The sequence below is a fragment of the Pezoporus occidentalis genome, unplaced genomic scaffold (assembly GCF_034315485.1).
Source record: "Pezoporus occidentalis ecotype Australia unplaced genomic scaffold, CSIRO_AGI_Poc_V1 ctg265, whole genome shotgun sequence".
In the NCBI taxonomy this organism is placed as follows: Eukaryota; Metazoa; Chordata; class Aves; order Psittaciformes; family Psittacidae; genus Pezoporus; species Pezoporus occidentalis.
In genome coordinates, this window is record NW_026914556.1 from 507,863 (window position 1) to 528,862 (window position 21,000).

Below are 21,000 nucleotides of genomic sequence, written 5' to 3' on the forward strand. Positions count from 1 at the left end.
AGCAAAACACACTGTGTACTCCCAAGATATGGATCAAATGAGGTCATGACTTGTATGCCTTCCAATGTTCCCAGACACTGGGCACTGCCTGCTCATCTGTTAAACCCTTGGTCCCCACAAGCTGCATAGGACAGACAAGGCTGTTTCAGTCAGCTCTGCTGATCACCTGCCCGTGCTCCCAGGCTTCAGGGTGCCCACGGGAGCAGCATGTCCTACACGACATTGGGAAAGAAAAGCTGAGAAAAGACACAACTGGTGTCAGTGAACACATTAGGAAAGAGAACACGGGCAGCAGAATGAGTTATTGCACTGAAAAGCAATGCCAGAGTACAAGCAGATGGGGTTAAATTGACTGTAAGTGCAAGCTAGATTTTTGGTTACTAACCATCACAAAGGTGGTATTTCACAACAGAAACAGAACAATGGGGTGGGAAATCACCTTTTCAGATGAATCTACCTATGAATGGGATTAAGTGACACGGTGCTGACAAGGGACTGCACCTGATTACCACAAACGTCTTTTTTACTAAGAGCTTCATCTGAAGCATGGGGCAGGTATGCAAATGTGCATAGTTGCAGGTGCCCACATAACAAAAAGCATTTGTAGCCACATGTTTTAAAGAGCAGTTTTTGCCAGAGGTTTGAGAAAGCCATTAATAATAACAACCCCTGTCTGAGTTATGCAGCTCATTCTCTAGTACACCAGAATCAGCAAAGGGACTTTCCTTGAAAGTACTAAGAACTAGCATCGGCATGCAGCTCAGGTAAAGGAATGACATCACCCTGTATCTCAAAAGCATTACCTCATCTCCTAATCCAAGGAGTGAGTCACCCAGGCAGTCAGCTGCAAATCTCTTGGCACAGAAAATGTAGGTTACCACGATGCACTTACACATTCCTCTGATCTGTCAATGTAAATAGCTATTTGTTCAGCTTCACTGGTCAGCAATATGGCACATAATTGTTAAGTGGCTTGTCTTTCAGAAGTAACACTTGAAAAAAAAAAAAAAACAACCAACCACACAAACCCAACCCCACATTAACTCTCGAGCCCTAAATGAGACGCTGCTCTTTTGCTGGTGAAGAGTTTGAAGCTGAAGTTCTCCATTGGCTCGGCGCGGGGTGCCGCAGCCCTATCAGCAGCGCTGGCTGCTCAATCTCCAGGCCGACGGGTGAGGTAATGCAGTTACTAAAAAGCCTTCACAAAAAAAAAAAAGGCAAAGAGGCATAACGATCCGAAATGGCATATGCTACCAGGGAATTTGCTGTCTAGACTTTACTGGAAAGGAGGGCACTGTATATGATGAGGTTCCACAGCAGGTTGATGGGTGCAGGAAGAAAGCTGCTGGGTTAAAGCGGTGGGGAAAAAAGGAATAAAGAAAGGAAATAGTGTGTAAACAGAGATCAAAACAAGCTGAAGTATTAGAGCCTCCCTGAGCTGTTTAACAGTAAGTGTAACATTCATTTCCCATGCCTAACGCTCTTTATCATATGAATCAAAAATCAAGCCTGCTCGCAGGCAGACACATCTGACACAAGCCTGGTGCCAGACCAGTCAATATTAGCATCCTCAGAGGGCTGAACTTTCCAATAACTCCAAGGAAATAACTAAGCACAGGTGAAACATTTTCCTTACAATAGGAAGTGTTATGTCTTTATGTTTTTCTAACATTTCAGCCTGTGGTTTTCAAACAGTAAACTGAGACCTTCATCCCCAGTTACCAATTATACTGACCTGTAAGATCATAAATCATACGGGTACCGATGTTCTTCTTCTATGATTATCTCTACAATAGGATCACTGTAATGAACAGGATCAAAGCCAACATCAGACATGTTCTTAAGCAAGCTACTTCTTTTCAGTCAGAACTGTCTTTTAAACCCAAGCAACATATTAAAAGCCACATATGGCAGCTTCATTCTAAAGGGTAGAAATAAGAGTCTGGGAACAAACAAATCTGGGAAAGAGAAAGCAATCATTGTATGTTCCACAGTTAAAAACAAAAAGCATAGGCATACAGTGATACAGGTAACCCTACTATAAATGCTTACAGACTTTTCAGGTTAGATAGATACATAGATATATACCCAGTGGGCAGGGTCTTGAGATGTCCCTAGTTCAGGATGGTCTGGAACTGATTTATTGTCTGCTTTTTGTGTACATATAGGGAGGTATCTGCACAGATGCATTGGTTTATGACTTCCAATCTAAGAGGTTATTTCTCCTTTTCAGCTTGGATTTCACAATGTTGATTTATCTGTTTTCCCTTCAGCTACCTGCAGAAATCCTGAAGTACCCTGTACTACAAGGATGACAGTGTGTTATGACTAACAGGTAAGCCCTAATTACAGGAGAACACTGGGGACACGAAGGGGACAACTCATGTCTAAGGAGATACTTGTCTCCAAGGCCCACAACATCACCATATGCCTAAGAAGAGAACAAAGACTCAGGCACTAGTACAATCTTTTGGAAAACAAAGGCTGTTAAGATATTCCACTGCCTAAAGCACTGTAAAAAAGCAAAGTGTTCTTCAGAGCATCCAGTGCTGTTTAACCAGCCAAGGAAGAAGAAAATAGACTGCAAAGGGGAGTCCATGACTTATATCAGTAAAATAACCTCCTGAAACATGTTAAAGGGCAACAAGGAAGCTGAAACAGGAAATACCAACAGGCAGGTGGTTGTTTTGTGTAGTAAACCTTTCCTTCTTGTGAATGCCATCACTTCTGATCTCAGCACTACACTTGTTTACAATGTGCATACCTGTTCCCTGCTTCCTCCTGTTTCTGTTAACCAGAGAATGTGCCCAGGCCACCTTTAAGACCATAACCGTGAGAAAGGCTGCACTTGGACATCTGATAAATCAGTGTTTTATGGAGCAGATTATAGAGGCAGGATTAGGTAGCCTTCCTCCTCTGAAGTAAAAGCCAGCCTGTGCCAGAGCGGCACATCAGAGAAGCCAAGAAGTAGGTTTCATGTGAGCTGGGGTGTGACACACTGAAAGGGCATACAAACTCTGCATAGCAACAGTAAGCATACATGTTTCTCACACCTCGAGATGATTTTACCACAGGCTGTACAGCTCACCCTGTAACACAGTTCAGGGGAGCCATCAAGAGACCAAACCTGGTGCCCTGCTCCTGCCCATGTTAAGGTCCTTATGACAGAAGTTTCTCTCTGTTAGTCTTCCTTCTCCTTTCACCATCCCCCATACTCCACAAGCTGGTAGTTTCTATTTCATTTTTCACTGCTTAGAGAAGACTGGGCTAAGGCTTAAACTCAGCTTTCACGACCCTGTACTGTGTGTATGATGAGCACATGAAGGCATGCTGTACTCCTGTGCCTGAATGAGTACTAGAAAACTTGTTTGAAAACCCCTTTTTTCTCTCCCCTCAAAGCAACACCTGCAAAGTCCTTCCAACAACTGTAATAAATTACTACAGTTGGCCTCTCTCTCATGATTCTTTAACTTCAGATCTTAAGATCCGATCAGGTGTAAGCTACCAGGGTCCTGATAAAACTACATAAACAGCGTAAAGAGCAACAGATAACAGCAGCACAGCAGCTTCAGAATTATACTCTCCAGTGTCAGGGGCACCGTACCTTGTTCAGCTTGAGTTTGCCATTAGTCCAACTCCGTCCTCTGCTCTCCCTTGAAGAGCCAAGCAGGGAATTGGAGGAACCACAACGTGTTAACCAGACTACCCCAGCTTCAAATGAGATTAGGTCCCCAGTACTGTTTGCTGTGCAATCACAGACCCTTCTTCTGAAGATTAGCAAACTAAAACACCACCGTTACTTTAATCATAGTCAAACAAGACTTGGGGTTTTGACTACAGAGATGCCAGCCTGCTCTGCTGCCATGGTAACAGACTTTTAAAAACTGTTCTTAATAATAATAAAAAAAACAACCCTGCACGGTGCTTTAAGAAAGACTTTATTTTGACATTATTCCATCCCCCCCCCCGAACGTGGCAAGTTTTATTAACAAGAGAAAACTGCAACAGTCTTCTGGAACTTAAGAGCGGTCCTTTCTGAGACAAACTGCTGCTGCTGAGCCCATCACCAACCCCTTAAAAGTAACCGCACAAGGGAGATAAGCAAGGAAAATTAAACCTTGCCTCTACAGAAACAGGCCCTACACAGCAGCTTATTGGTCACCATGTCAAAATTGGTACTTGTATGGTAGAAGGGACACACACCGGAGCAGTTTGTGAAGAGCTGCAGTCCACGGGAAGGACGCATGTTGGAGATGCCACTGTGTCCTGTGGGAGAGACCCCACGCTGGAGCAGGGGAGGAGTGTGAGGAGTCCTCCCCTGAGGAGGAAGAAGTAACAGAGACAACCCCCATTCCCCATCACCCTGCACCACGGGGTGGGAAGAGGTGGAGAATTTGGGAGTGAAGCTGAGCCCAGGAGGAAGGAGCAAAGAGGGGAAGGGGTTTAAAGATCTGGGTTTACTCTTCATTATCCTATTCTGATTTGATTGGAATAAATTAAACAAATTTCCCTGAGTCTATTTTTCTCGTGATGGTAACTAGCAAGTGATCTCTCTCTGTCCTTATCTCAATCCATGAGCCTTTTGTTGTATTTTCTCTCCTCTGTGCAACACAACAGAGCAGCCTGGTGGGCACTTGGCATCTAGTCAGGGTCAACCCACCCCAGTACTGTTCCAGTCTTAGGATGTTTTAAAACAACGCTTTTTACCACCATTGCCTCCAGACAACCCCATCAAAGTTCTCTTGCAGATTACCTGGACTCTTATAGCACTAGCCAGGATGCTTCTCAGACAGATGCTTCTCTTCAGAGACCAGAAGAACACGCACTAGTAGAAGCCCACGTCACCTTGGGGGTCCAGGATTTAAGCTGATCTCTGTTGGACTTTGTGTGCTCCTTCCCATGCCCTGCCCGGACAGGGAGGGTTTTTAGATATGGATACAGAGTCCACGTCTCTTGAAAAATTAAGTCACAGGGAAACTCTTACAGGAAAAGAGAGTCTGATACAGGAGGGGAATGGAACACAGCAAGTGCACAGTCTCCTCTTTCAAGGATGCAAAGAAAGTAGAGTGCAGGAAACACGCAGTGACTCTGACAGAAAGATTAATAGTTACCTGCATATGGAGGACAAAGTCCAGAAGGATTCGGAAATGAGATGTCAGCGGCTGTGCTGCTGAGAGAGGAATGATTTGCTGAACTGGCCAAAATGCTTAGTGCTTGAAACAGGCATTTTCTTTTACGAAGATATAGACTAGAAGTTCAAAAAGGCTTTAGGGCAGAGTAATCACTTTGTTGTGTATTCGGCAGCTGAGCTCCAAATATCCAAGGTATCCATTGCCTGTGCTGAAACAGGTATTTGTCTAGCCATTACTTGAGCTGATCCATTTTAGTATCTGTAAACACTAGAACTGCTTAACACCCAATACAAAAACACACAGGGTACTGTACGTAATTAAATTACAAGCTCCATCCCTGTCCTTATCTTCACCCATGAGCTTTATATTGACCCATGAGGTGAAGGGTCTAGAGCACAGGTCTGATGAGGATCAGCTGAAGGAACTGGAGTTGTTTAGCCTGGAGAAAAGGAGGGTCAGGGGGGACCTTATCTCTCCCTACAACTGCCTGAAAGGAGGCTGTAGTGAGGTGAGGGTTCGTCTCTTTTCCCAAGTAAAAAATGATAGGACAAGAGGAAACAGCCTCAAGCTGCACTAGGGGAGGTTTAGACTAGAGATGAGGAACAAATTCTTCATTGAGAGGGTGGTCAGGCATTGGAACAGGCTGTCCAGGGAAGCAGTGGAGTCACCATCCCTTGGGGTGTTTCAAGAGATGTGCGGACAAGGCTCAGTGACATGGCTTAGTGGTAGACTTGGCAATGCTGTGTTAACAGTTGGACTTGATGACCTTAAAGGTCTTTTCCAACCTAAGTGATCCTATGATTCTACTATAAAAATAACCAAATGACAGAGACTGAGCTGGTGGTAAACATCCTTTCCAAGATTTGCAGCATTTGACCATGTCTGTGAGTGTGACAGATGGAAGTTGTTCATAACCATTAGCCCAGAGTGACTCTGAGAAACTTGCCTGGCTGTGCTGAAGGCAGAGCATCACTTGTGAGGACCGGGGTTGAGACCTCCAATATCACACAAGCCAAAGGATCTTGTTCTGTTGCTTCCTACACATCTCTTACTGCAAGTTGTAATCCCCCCAAACATCCTTGCAGTAGGAGCAAGAGGACACACCAGCACTTTCTCACCAGTTCTAACTGCAGCAAGAGTCAGCAAGAAAACCACCAAGCTGCAGTTGCAGGAAGTCTTTTGGGTTTTTAATTGAACAAAACATTGAACAAATTTGACTGGCTCTGAAGACATGTAATTCTGATAAATACATAAGACCACTTTGCCTTCCTTGTCACCTCCAAAAAAGATGATGCTACATCATACTAACCACTAACTCAGCTCAGATGCCCATCGGCAATTCCCCTTCTCCACAGGTTTACCACTTCACACTGAAAAGTTGGGTTGTGTTTCCTAGAAAAGCACAGCTTCCAGCAATCCCAGTATTTTAAAACTCTCAGTCTTTTGCTGATGACTTTTTGTCCACTAAACATCAGACGTTTTATTTCAGGGGAATTACAAATGACACTTTTTAGTTTCACCAAGAACGCAGCAAAGATCTGTACTCAGAAATCCACAGGTCTCTCTAGCAGGTTTCCCAAGCCTGCCAGCTCCCCATGGCCATGAACTCCATGCATGTTTCCAGCAACAGAAATGAAAAGAACTGTTTGTGCCATCAGGAATCATAATACATCTATGTAGTTAAAGAGCAGTCACATCCATTCTCCGCTTGCAAAACACAGGCTCCACTCTCCTTGATAGCCCTAATAAGGCTATTGTAATTAGAATTTATCTTCCTTTGAAGTACAATTCTGGACGCTCACTTCTTATTCATTATGAGCTTTTCCAGGACCATTTAAGACACTAATCTCTCTCTACCCGCAGGCAGCACAGGATCACATTTCCTTGCCCTGCAGAGGAATTGAGATGGCAGCTGATAACCTGTCACTGGATCTTTTAGTACAGGGTATTCCCAGATTTAAACTGATCACCTCCCACCTTCAACAAAACTGTTATCAATCCCCACATCTTGTGTTTCATTTAGTACAGTTTAATTCCGTATCTATCACAGAAAACATGTACGATAGAGAACTGGATAATGCCCCAGTTTTTCTCCATGGGAATGACACCTCCAGCTATCAGAGCATCTGGTGATGCTTAGGACACAAAAACAAGGATCAGCTACAGGACACAGGGAACTCTTCCAGACAACTAAAATTATACCACCTTACCTGCAAGGAAATAGATTTTCACTATATTAGTCACCTGAAGTCCATTGATTTACAATCTGCCTGCTTGAACAGAGTGGCAACTTGGGGCTTTACATCTGATCACAACCAAGAAAGCTGGAAAACAATTTCACAGCATTCGTAGACAATGTTAAAAGTTTCATTCTTCACTCTGTTAAGTAAAACTCTGCTTTAGAAAGTTTTGTGCAACACTCTGATGCTCAAAGAGAATGATTTGTTATTCTGTGTATATGGAAGTCTGACCCCACTGCACACAACTTCTTCCTGCAAGCAGCCTGTACAGTGCACAAAGACCCTTCCAAGCCACTAAAGATGCAGGAAAGATTGCTTCCATCGCTGATGTGTCCTGTGCCAGATGTTTTAAAATGCACAAATACATTAAAAGTTAAGATGAACGCTTGTGAGCCAGACAGAGCCATTCATTTTTAAGCAGGATCCAGACAGAAAGCCATCTTATAATGGAATGGTTAGGGTTGGAAAGGACCTTAAGATCATCCAGTTCCAACCCCCCTGCCATGGTCAGGGATGCCTCACACTAGACCATGCTGCCCAAGGCTCTGTCCAACCTGGCCTTGAACACTGCCAGGGATGGAGCATTTATCACTTCTTTGGGCAACCTGTTCCAGTGCCTCATCACCCTCACAGTAAAGAACTTCTTCCTTATATCTAACCTGAATTTCCCCTGTTTCAGTTTAAACCCATTACCCCTTGTCCTATTGTTATAGTCCCTGTTGAAGAGTCCCCCTCTGGCATCCTTGTAGGCCCCCTTCAGCTATTGGAAGGCTGCTCTGAGGTCCAATTTCTATTTTCTCAGGATGTTTATATAATTTGCAATGAATCTCCTCTTTGTCCTGTGACTGTTGGCAGAGTCAGAAGAGATTTATAGAGATTTAATAGAAATCAATAATATTCAGCACTGTATTCAACAGCTGTTACAATAACCTTTTAAGTGAAAATACTCAAACAAGTCTGACTGACAGGCTTAAGTACTCCCCACCCATGCTGAAAACAAACATATCTCAGCTTTCTGTTGGATGATATTTACAGGCAGTGACTTAACTGAAAACTAACTGAAGTAGAAAGGCATGGACCAAACAAAACCCTCATTTTTATTGAGGTTCATAAAACGCTGCTGCAGAGGTGCCCTAAAGTGGTGGGTGAGACTCCTAAAACTGATGTCACAAGATCCCTCTTTCAAAGAGACTGAGAAATTATTTACCCTCCCCTAACTATGAGAGGGCACATAAAACAATCCAGAAATCACAACTGGAGCCCCTCAGAGGGTGTTTCAACCTCTTTTCTTGGCCTGACCCACTTCACTGTGGGTTTTGCAATTCCTCCTACACCAGAATGTAAGAGGCCAAAGGATGAGAGTTGCTGATTGTTTTTCCCATGCTTCCAAAGCAATCCAGGACAGCTTTTGGATCTTCTCAGGCTTGACTGAGGACAGAGCTTGTCCTATCCAATGTGCAGGGAAGTGCAGGTAGTGAATACCTTACATAGATTCCCAGGTGTTTGGATACTTCATAGCAGAATTTAGTATTTCTTTTGGGGAAGAAAAGCACTGAAAAACTGAAAATGTTTATGATGCTGATAAAGGGTAAGCAAAAAGAGGGTGAAAAAAGGTAAAAAAAAATAAGAGATGTATTCACACTGTACATTAAATCTTGTCACTAGTTGAGCTTTGGAGATTTCAAAATCCTTTCCCAACTCACTGCTCAAAGCACGAGCCTCTGCAAAGGGCAAGAAAAGGAATAATCTGCTAAAGATATCTGTGAGTTCACTTTGCCTACAATGCAATTAGTTTCAGCTGACTTCAGTATAAAACTCCTTTGCATCTCCACATTTCTCTGGAGGAAAACATGTAATACTGGGCTAGTCCACAAAAACATGCCAACTATGTCCAAAAAAGATTATACAGATACTGAAGTTTGCAGAAAAGTTGATTTTATGTGGCCATCGCAATGAAAAATGGAAAGAATTTAATACATGAGTGCAATTTGAAGCTACTGAGAGCTTTTAGAGGGATAAGGATGTTGACAGGATTTGTGACATGACATAAGCCAATTATTTCATTTTTCCAGGATACAGTGGTATCTTCACTACAACTGCTCTAAATGTCAGCCTTGTGGACTGAAGCTCCTTTTGCCCCATGATCCCCAAACTCTCACTCAAGGAAGTAAGATGCTTACTTAGGGATTAGTCTGTAACAGCCAAATCACGAGTCAGTGTAGTTACTTTTACCAAGTACAACCCAGTGTATCCTCTGCCCACAGCACTGAAACTGCCACAACTGGAGCAGCACCTCCGGGCTGAACTCCCTGCAGGGTTCCTGACAGTGCAGAGGGAATGTGTCAGCTGTGAATGTATTGTTAAGCTGTTACTCTCACACCATCACCACCAAGTACCCTCCTCACTCTTCTCTTAGAGATCAGCTACCATTTTTTTCACAGGAGTTCTCTCTACCATTTATCCAGCCCACAGTAGGCTTTTCTCCTGTCTCCATCTCTTCTCCAGCCTCTCCCTGTCCCATCAGTCATGCTAGCCACTAGTGGCTAGTCATTTTAATACACAGGCAAGTTCACACTTTCACTTCTCTTATATAATAGATCCTCATAAAAGACAGAAGCCCATTAAGTAACTCAGTGTAAAGCTATGCAGGTAAGAGAATGCATCACACTCATTAGTAAACAACAGTCTCATAATGATGTGCTATGAACTATTTCCACTACTTGAGAGGCAGTTCTCCCTTTTCACTATGATTAAGCATCATTATTTAACAGGCTCATTCTCCCAGAAGTATTCTTGTCTGTCTAAGTACAATGTATTCATTACAAAGCTAAATTTAAAGAGTAAATTAAAGTGGTTTCATTAAAAGTAAGCTCCCTTTTCTAAAAGTTGAGATTCAATGACTTTACCCTGAACTTCAATTGGCAATCTTTGAGTGCAAGTAACAAGAAAGCTCAGAGTTGTAAACATGCAGCTGTTACAGAGAAGGACTCAGTGGATAAGGAAACAGTTTATAAACACTTATGCACAAGACTGAAATGCAGAGTCATAACTTTTCAGCACTGGTGCCCTGATCATGATTATTTATGTTGGAGCTTAGAGTTAAGGATTGAATTTTACCGTTTTCATAACCCAGACACACAATTCAGCAGCTTTTCCTTTCTAATTGATCTGCTCACATGACAAATAATGAATATCTCACTTGTCAGTGTCTTAAGCAGCAGTTTCAGAATCTGAAGTGTTTGACAGAGCTGCTGGAACAGTTGAAATTTTACTACCTCACTTTCCTAATTAACACATGAGCTCCAGACAACCAAGTTGACATTTTACAGTTAGGTAAAGGAAATAACTACAGGTCTATTCAACACTGGAAGTTTGAAGATCTCACGTCTTTTCTTAAAAGACATCCAATTACTGCTTTTGCACTAGGACCTGGAACTACAGTTCACTGCACTCTCACCCAGGGTAGGTAAAAAAACCCACATCAAAACAATTCAGACACAGCCGCATGTGCTTCCCTCACTCTGAAAGAGCACAAATCTTTAACACTGCAAGTGTAAAGCAAAAAGAGTTTTTCATCTGCTGTTTCTTGTAAGAAAATATAAGGCTGACAGCTTACATAATGATACTGGTTTATGATGAAAATAATATTGTGGTTGCAAGCACACGGACTTTTTTTACCTCAAAAATGTTGGAAGAGGAAGAAAAAGCCTCAACTTAGTTTGAGAGGGTAAAAATTAACATGCCACATGCCCAAATCGGAGAGAAAATATGCTGAGCAGGGAGATGACAGACTCCGAGGCTTTAATTCATTTACTATTTTGACCCAAACCAGAACTGTCCCAGCAATTTTCACAAGGCCAATTTTAATGAGTGACATTACTCTAGATTCACTGCATGGAAGCTTTCAGCTGATATTGACAGCAGATTAAACTTAAATGTTTAAATTAAATATTTAAATGTTTAAGTGAAGCTTATTTGGAGTGTTCATCACTTGTTTCTTGTTAAATCCTGCCTTATCTTAACAGCATTTGTTTACATGACAGTAAGTCTAAAAAGGCCCATATTCATAATGCTCAACGGCTTCTAACAGGCCAGAATGAAGTTTTACTTCCAAAATTAGTTCTCTCATGGGCTCTGCAACTTAACTGCCAAAACCCATCAGTGCGTTTGGCCATGGCTGTATAAACGAAACAGTTTGAAAGCCCATCTGAAAACGTCCCATATGCATAACAAGCACTCTTTTAAACTGTAGCTTTATGACTCCCACAACCAACCAACTTGTACCCATCAAAAGGGAATTAAATATTGCATAGACAGATGACAATAGTTGTCTAAGGACTGACCTGTTGTTTCTACAGTTATACCACACTGGAAAAGATCAAAATTCAACACACCAGTTAGAAGCCAGTTCCTGGATTCTCAAAATCTTTATAAATCTGCACTTATGTCTTAATTTGTAGTGAAAAATTAAGTTTAAATTTGCACATATTTCATATGTGTGGTTCTGCTTTCACAGTGGTTATCAGAAACTCTTTGCAACATCAGATAACGGACCAAAGATTTAACTATCTGTATTGAAACAGTTCTGAAGATCTCCAGTTTATAGCTGACATCTTCCTCTTTACAGAACTTTTTACAGTTCTCTTTACAGTTTTTGGTTTGTTTTCAGTTCTGCTCTGCAACATATTTTGGGGAAGAAAATTCTTTCCTAAAGTAGTTTTCCTTAAACGCAAAAATACAACAGCACCAGTTCGAGAGTTACATCTGTAACTAAAATTCTGTCTCAGAGAAACAAGAGTTAGCATTCACATTACTGTTGCAATCTGAGATACTTATTATTAGCTCTCATACATACACTACCACAGCAACAGAACCGTCGTTCCTTAAACTACTTGATACCAAAACAGAGGTCTGTAAACAGCAACAATGAACCACAAGCAAGAAGCTCACACAGTCTGAATACCCCTGAATTCAACCTTCATTTTCCAATGCTCACCATGCAAAAAGCATGATATAGCACTGGTCATCAAACCCAACCACCCATGACAGTGGACCACGCACTTTGTCATCACCACAAACTACCTCTTAGTTGGTATATTTATTCTTCTTAACTCTAGGAGGGAATGACTCATGGAACTCACTTCTTCAGAACAGGATAAAAAAGAGGGAAAAAGACTTCCTTCCAATTTCTACTCTAAGTTTCATCAAACTACTGGTGGAAATAGCACCGAACAAGAAACTTTTATCTCTAAATTTCCTTCTTACAGTTCATCAGCAAGAAGTGATGTAACCCTTTACCACTCTGTCCTTCAGGATGACCTTCAGCGCTCCATTTCATTGCTAATTCATTCTATTTCATAGGCTGCTTATCTAGTATATATACAAAAAACCCCAACCAAACAGACAAAACAATCCTTTGTTTATTTATGAAGTCACAAGGACTTTACTTGAGGGAAAAGAAAAGAAGCCAGTACTTGCCAAAGCATACTCTAGCAATACAAAGTATATGATCCTTTCATTTGCTTCAAATTGCAAGTAACTTATTTTCAATCAGGAAATATATACAATTCCCAAACTCAGTTACATCATCTAGTTTGGTAGTTATCACATACCATCAGTCACAAGACTAAAATGCTGACACACTCATGTTTGAAATGGCAACATGATGTAAGCACTCATAAAACAAATTTTGGGAACAGCTACCAAACTTGACCCAAACTAAGTCTGCTGCATTAGTGAACACCTATCACATATGGAGGAAGTTGCTTTCATTTGTTCACAGAAAGTTCTCTTTGCAAAGATTTAGTCAGAAGAGATTAAGCCTTACCTCTGGTTTACTGAGACTGGATGATACAAGAGAACCTGATCCCACATCCAGATCCCACTGTTTTCTCCCACTGTTTTCTGGGTCCAGGGCAGCAATTCGTCCATCCAAAGTGCTGATAATTACTAGGGATCTGCAAGTTAGAAGCATTCACAGTCAAAACCACAGCCATGGGGTTTCTCTGTTAGCTGCCTTCTATATTTAAGAGAGTGCAACTCCAACTTTAAAGTTAAGTCTATGTATTCTGCAAAACAGCAGTTTCACTGGTAGCTCTACCTAGACCAACAAGCAAGAGTAGAAAAGTTGAAGTCTCCGGCTGGATGTCACAAGCTAATTCACATGATGTATGATGCTTTCAGAGTTCTGCTTCAGGGGAAAATAGTTGACTTTTTGCTCCCAAAATGCAGGTGTTGCACCGAATGAGGTCATCATCTTTTGAGATATTTATATGAGCTGTGTAAATCCTATTTCTTCCAATATCTTCTATGCTGATCTTTATTACATCGTTTCAAAACAACCTAAACCTGAAAATATGAAACCCAGCAAATCAGTATGTAAGAAATACTAACTTGCAATTGAGTTTCCAACACTTCTGGATGAAACGTGAAAATCCTGAAGATTCAACAAGTCTGAGAATAAAACAAGTCTTGCCTAAGGCATACACAGGACACTTGAAACAACCTCCAACATCTGCAGACAAGAAAGCAAGAAAACTGCCTTATGCAGCTTAGCCTTTAGGTAGCCTGTATGTCTGGGGATACATGTCAATGGCAGGCTAGCTGTTTATTTCCACAGTGCATGAAGCTCATCAGCTCTAGTATATCTTGCTTCTTACACAGCCATACAGTCAGAATAAGTAGTTCTGGTTGGGCTACAATCCAGCCATTAAAATAAAATTAAAACAAAATAAACAACACATCAGAGACAAAACACTGACAAGGCATTTTTGAAGGGCCTCTTATTTTTCCTGAAGACTGTTTTATTCCGACCTGGAAAAGCTGGGATATGTTGGCAGTTTTGGCTTGCAGCAGGCTCCCAATCTTCAAAGGCTGCGGAAGAAGAGCTTGATCACTTTTACAGACGGGTTGCATCAAGGGGGGCTGGATCTAGTGACCCAGAAGGACCTTTCTAGACACTGATTTCAATGAGATAAGGAACTGTGCCAATAAACTTGATGGGGAGATTAACTGGTTTTGGGTGTGGGGAAGTAATGCACACAGAGACATGTATGAATCACTACTTTAAACAATAAGGAACACTAAATTATTGTGTGGAACTGAAGTCAAATATGTTCATTTATCCAAAGTTACCAGTGTAGAAGAAGAAGTTTAAAGAGGAAATGATGGGGGGCTATCCTTTCTCTGTAAGGTGGGAAAAACTAAAATCATGATCTTAAAAACATGTTCAAAGATAGGGGCTTAAGACATCACCTATAACAAAGGTCAAGTAAAACATGGCAGTTTTACATGTAAAAGTAACCCACATATTTTATAGAGCCTTATACTCTACTGTAGCACTGTATTGCTAACAAATAGGAAATTAAATCTTTAAATTAAATTAAATTAATCTTTAACCTGTACCAAAAGTAACATAGAGGCTCCACTTCTGAAGGTGGCCAAGCATCACATTTCTCCAAAACCTTAGCTTAACAGTTAAAAAAATACCAATTGTGCAAATATTTGAACAGTAGAATACATCAGGTTTTATAAGCTGAGTACATACAATTACTCCAACTGTACAGAAACCAGGACCAGGTTAATAATAAACCCGATTGCAGGAGACTGTTCTCAAGCACTGTAAACAAGTGCTTGCACACTGAAGGCCTTGGACACACATTTAACAGAATCTGTTTGCTTTGTGGTAAAACAATTTCTCTGAAGCCTTTTAGCATTGCATAAAAATATTATTCCAAGTGGGTCTATTTAAATGTCGATCCAGCTGACAACTAGGTTATAAAAAGGGTAGAAATGTTGCTAGAACAGAGGGAATTTTGGCAGTAAAAATCCTAAAATCATACTGTGAAATGTTTCCTTCCCATCTCTTCCTATTTTTTCCTTATATTATATATTTCTTCCTTATATTCTTACATAAGAAACATTCCTATATTTCTTCCCACTTGACTTCTCCCTCAAGTAACAAACGTTTTATGCCTTTGTATCTTACCTTTCTGTATTATCCTCTCCGACCACATGCAAACCTCAGCCTTCTCAAAGAGTTCTCTCATTATTAACCCTCACCACTGTCACCAAAGATGGCAGGTACTTGCATCGTGACCTCTGGTCACCCAAATTGTAGTGTAACTGCACTTATTTTTAAGTTGAGCTGATTAGGAAAGGGGGGAATCATCCTTTAGAGAGAACCTTTGTACCAGCAGTAAACACTTTGAGAAACTGGTTTAACCCTCTGCTTCCACATAGCCTAAAAATCCTGACTTTTGAGTGCAGTGGTACCCTATTAGCCCCCTTGGCCACTAGCTCTATAATGGACTTTATTTCATAAACTCCACCTAACTGAGCAAACACTGTGATGAGACAAGACAGGAGCAGCTTGGCTATACATAGATCTTGCATGTTCCTTTAGAACTGGAACTAGGTGCAAGAAAAAACACTCATTTCTCTCTGCTTTTTTAACGAGTGGTACATTTTGAACTAAATAGTCATACTTCTGGTCCCATCTTCATCTTAAGCTTCAAAAACAGTCGTGTACATTAGAAAAGATCTGCTAAAAATCCTTACTCTTGTAATAAGGAGTAGGGACTTGTTACTTACTCTATTTTTCTATGAAGTCTTAATATCTGTTCTCCCAATCTCTGTTTAATTCTAGTGAGTCAAAATCCTGTCACTTGAACTCTAATTGCTGTAAGATCTGCAATTTGTCTACATGTGCCCTAGAACCATGCTAATGCTACACTTTCTCACTATGAATTTTTCCCTTTTCCAACTTTCTCCCCTTTTCCTGTGAGATTCCCCTGCTTGCAGCTTTGCATACTGACACTATGAAGTGGTGACAAGAGACTTCCCATCTTTCAAGTAGCCTAATCAAGCACTAAATGAACACATCCTGATAAAAGCAGTTTAGGCAACTACTTCAAGAAACTATTTCAGAGCTTAAGAACAGGCAGGCAACTTGCTTTTTGCCACCCCACAGTGCTACTGTAAGTTTACTGTAGCATATTATCCCTATTTCTTACAGCACCAGTAGAACAAAGAGCCACCCGTTCAAGCCATCTCTTTGCAAGCCTTTGCTGGCCAGAGTTGCAGATTATACCTGCAATTCCCTCCCACTGAACTGAACTGGCAATATTCTGGATGCAACTTTATGACACCTGATCAACAAGTTGCAAGGAAAAGGAATTCCTGCATTAGTTTGGTTAAGCCTGTTAACACTGTTATTCTCTGCAAAGCTATACCACATCACTGCTTTATGAACACCACCTCCTGACTGGAATAAAGCTTCATGACTACCTTGATCAAAGAAGCCAGCTTCCAACAATATAGAAGTATTCTAAGAACAATGCCAAACTAAACCTCAATTTCAGATATCATCCCACACAAAGCATTACCCATTTTAACATCAAAGGTAAAAAGGTCAAAAGTCACAACTATAATGCCAAGGAACGCGGGAGCATAGAAACAAGCTGCATCAAATTCCTGAAATTGCAAGATATTTGTTAAAAGTACATCACAAACTGTGCTGGGGAGTGAATCACATCACACAGACACTAGGGAAGACAAAGAAACCCCATCAACAAAACCCTGAACTGCAATAGTCTCCACAAGCCTGGACCATAACAGCACAACAAAATAAAAAGACACAAAAAGGAAGCACTCCAAACTAGGCAGTTACTTACATCCCAGGATCCCTCAACCAGACACCTGAAAAATGAACACCAGTAAAATGATGAAGGCACATTTCACCTTGCCTCGAGCTGCTGCTCCAGAGCATACTATTGATAAGTGTTGGAGAAGAAAATCCCTTCTGGGCCCTTACAGATGGCCAGCAGAAAGGCTAAAGCAAAGGGCCGATAGAATATAGGAAATATGAAAGTATTAGTAATCACAGCAGCTGGCAGAGACCAACTTGATCCTATACAGTCAGATTTTATTTGCCCTTTGTCAATATGAAAACACATACTTCCCTCACCCTAACCATCCACAAACAGCCTCTATGAAGTATTTTCTTACCATTTCCTACCCTCTCTTGCTCACAGACTTGAGCTTGTTATTAAAATGCAGTTTTAAGGTTCCCCTTTGAAACTATGAAAAGCATCTACTACAAACTTTCACATGCATTGACAAAAGGCCAGTCCTGGGCCTTAAAATCACTGCTTATATCCCATCATGAACACAGCCCACTTTTGGAGATCGGATGGCCTCAGGCTCTGTTCTACTTTACCGAAGTGAAGGTATCTGATTTACCTAGCAACAGAAGCACAGGGTTAAGATTGCAAGCGAAGATGTAAACAGGATAGAGGAGGAGCACTTATTTAGCTTATTTACAGCCTTTCACTGCACAAAAAAATGTGTATTTATTCAAATCAGTTGGTTTTGTTAGAAAAAGCAGAACTCATCGTCCTTTTGGTACAACATTTACCACTATTACTGTTTCAGTTTAATAAAACCCTAAAACAGCAGCAAAATAACCCTAATATTCTCAACAGCAATTTGGGACACCACAAATAGGGCTGTTTGTCAGACTTGAGCTCTAAACAGCTATTCCAGTTTCAACACCTGCATGTTTGCACATAAACAGCACAACAGTTCACTAACCCTCATATTTTCTTCTAGGAAACTAAAGAAATCCTCAACCCCAAGATGATGACATTCATTTGCCTACAGCAAAAATAGTCAGGGCTTTGGTTTTGTTGGGGTTTTCCAGATTATACTGACCTGTTCTATTACATGGATATTTTATTGCTGAAGAACAATTAACTGAGGTGAGTAGAGATCTCACAACTGAAATAATAAAAAAGAGCAGGCTAATAGGCAGCCATCCTATTTCTATTTGATGACAGCAAATCTATTTCTCTGCACTAATCAATTAGATAACAGCCACATTCAATCTCAGGCTTAAATTACCACATTGAACATCTTTAGTGTGTTTTACTTAGCTCTAGTGGTCAAAGAGAAAATTCATCTTTAAACATTTCCAAGGCTAAACAAATGAAGGTCTCATTAAAAATTGAATACAGTAGAATTGTAATAAACCAGGTAGGAATTTGATGACCTGATACACAAAGGAATGATCCTGATGCTAAAAGGCTAACAGATCTTCCTCAAAGAAAACAGGATGCCAAGTTATCAGCCAGTTTCTAACTGAATGGGCTTTTCATCTTCGGAATAGCTTCTCAAATATAGTAGGCATTTAGTCATGCTCTTCTTCCTTTAAACTCTGACTGTGGTTTATCACCTCATCTTTCTCAGCCAATTCAGAAACAGCCTGGGAACAGCTCAGTAACATTTCTGCACTTGAGTCATTCATTAAAATCTTTCTTGTGCCAGAGCTTCTTGCCACATGTGTTTATTAAGTATTTTATTTCCCCTTGTTATAGTCTGAAACTTGTTCAGCAATTTGTCTTGCATGCTTGGCTTCCCTTCAACCACACACCAGTGTCTGTGTTTAACCACTAAGCAAACAGGAGAACTGCATTTTCTTTACAAGAAGAAGAAAAGATGACACGAAGGGATACGATGTTCTGAACAACTGAGAGTTGCAAGTGTTGGAAAGAGTTTAGACTACAGATGCAGCGCTTTACAGCACTGCCACCAGGTAACAAGTCGAGGAAGGGACTTAGCATTACCCGGTTAAGTAGACTACTACCAGGGTAAGCAGACTGGCCGGACGACACTTAGCATAACATCCAGCAGCTTATCTGTCTAAGAATTAAGGCACCTTTTCTACTTACTAACAACCACTGAAAGGAACTAGTACCTTGAGTAAGGTCCTGCAGTACCCTCTCCTTACTGCTACATCCTCCTCCTTGCCCCCCTGTCCATGCTGCCCATCCCTGCAGCGCTACTCCCAGCCCCATCACGGGACTCATCTCTTCCACCCCTTGCCCTGCACCTCTCCTTCCACCTTCAGACACTTCCCCGCGTGTCCCCACCGCTCAGCCAGCTCGCAGCACCCTCGTTTCTCCACGCACCCCCTTCCCAACGCGCTACTCCCATTACGAACAACCTATACCCCAACTCTCCCACCGCTCTGCATCCCCTCCGCGCTCACTCCTGCACGACCCTTCCCTGCACACGACCGTGCAGCCCCTTTTCCACATACACCCCCCCCCCAGCCTCATAGATGCTGATAGTCCGCCCAGCTCCCTCAGACACTGACCCCGGACACTGTCGCATGGGTACCGGCCGCCCCAAGCACCCCCAAACCGGGCGCTAACCCCATGTGCAGCCGCTCTACACACTGACTCCCCGCTCCGGACAACGGAGAAGGGCTCCGCAGCCCCGGGCACCGACCCTCATCCCAGTCACCGATACCCACCTGCCGCCGGTCCGGGCCTCTCCGCTCTCCTCAGCCTCCTGCTCGCCGGGTGCCGCGGTGGCCACGCCGGCCTCATCATCCTCCACCGTCACGTCAGCGGAACCGGCCGGCAAAGCGGCGGGAGCGGCGGCCGCCCCTAACCCGAAAGCGGCCTCCACAGCCGCGACATCGCTCGGCGGCGGCGGCACCGCCTCCGGGCCGCCCGCCGCTACCCCCAACAGCACCAGCACCGTGAAGGCGGCCAGAGCGCTGCGGCACCGCGGCCCCCGCATGGAGGGGCCCCGCTTCGGCCGCCGTTAGGACATGAACGCTGCCGCCAACACCGCCGCCGCTGCCGCCACAGAATGGGCGCGCACCGCAACCCCGCCCGCCCGCCACGTACCGGCACTCCGCGCGCAACCGCCCCTCACACCACCGCCCGCCCCTTCGCGGCGGGGAAGGAGCTCATTGGTCCGGCGCCACGCCGCTCCGCCCAACTCTTCCCTTTGATAGGCCAGAGAGAGAAGGAGCGGTGTTTGTCAACAGAGCCGCCGGGCCAATGAGAATCACGCCGCTCGCTCTCCTCCCTCTACAGCTGTTGCTACCAATGGGAAGTGCATGATTCACCGAGCTGCTCTGCCATTGGCGGAGCGGGGGCGCCACACGTGCTGCTGACTGGCGCGCCGGGCGCCGCGGCCCCGCCCCTTCCCGGCCGGTCGTCGGCTGGAGACGTGGCTGCTCCTCCGCGCCGGCGGGGCGGGGCTAGGCTAGCGGCGCGTACCACCCGGCGCGCAGGACGGGGGGGAGGCGGGAGAGGACGTGTAAAGTGCCCCCCCCCGTAGGGAATGGGCTTGTCGGGCGGGAACGGCGGAGCTCGTCCTGAGGGAACCGGAGCCGGGACACGCGTGTGTGGGGTTGAACGAACACGGACAGGTTCCACTGGGGTGCCCATGGGGCACCTTCTCCAGACCGCGGTGGTTTATGTTGCTTAAAGCACCTCCTCCTGCTGAGCCGTGACCCCTTCAGGAAAGGTTCCCCTCAGGAGCTCGTTCCCCAGGTAATGGCTGCCCCGCCTGCTCTGGCTCCAGTGAGGAGCAGCGTGGCTGAGTCCCCTCACTACCAGAGAGACATTGAGGTGCTGGAGCGGGGCCAGAGAAGGGCACGGAGCTGGTGCAGGGCCTGGAGCACAAGTGTGATGGGGAACGGCTGAGGGACCTGGGGGGTTCACTCTGGAGAAGAGAAGGCTCAGGAGGGACCTGATGGCTCCCTACAAGTGCTTGACAGGAGGATGGAGCCAGGGGGGGCTGGACTCTGCTCCCAAGGAACAAGGGAT

The 21,000-nt window shown here is 43.4% G+C and overlaps 1 protein-coding gene across 1 annotated transcript in view; it reads right to left on the bottom strand.

The window, feature by feature from the left end:
- Nucleotides 1-20,087, bottom strand: part of EIF2AK3 (eukaryotic translation initiation factor 2 alpha kinase 3) — a 47,268-nt gene extending 27,181 nt beyond the window's left edge. Inside the window, exons 1-2 of the mRNA XM_062624320.1 lie at nt 19,689-20,087; nt 13,200-13,329 (exon numbers count right to left, since the gene is read on the bottom strand). Coding sequence (XP_062480304.1) covers nt 13,200-13,329; nt 19,689-19,960 — 402 coding nt within the window. The 5' untranslated portion in view covers nt 19,961-20,087. The remainder of the gene's footprint in view (nt 1-13,199; nt 13,330-19,688) is intronic.
- Nucleotides 20,088-21,000: the final 913 nt, after the last annotated feature.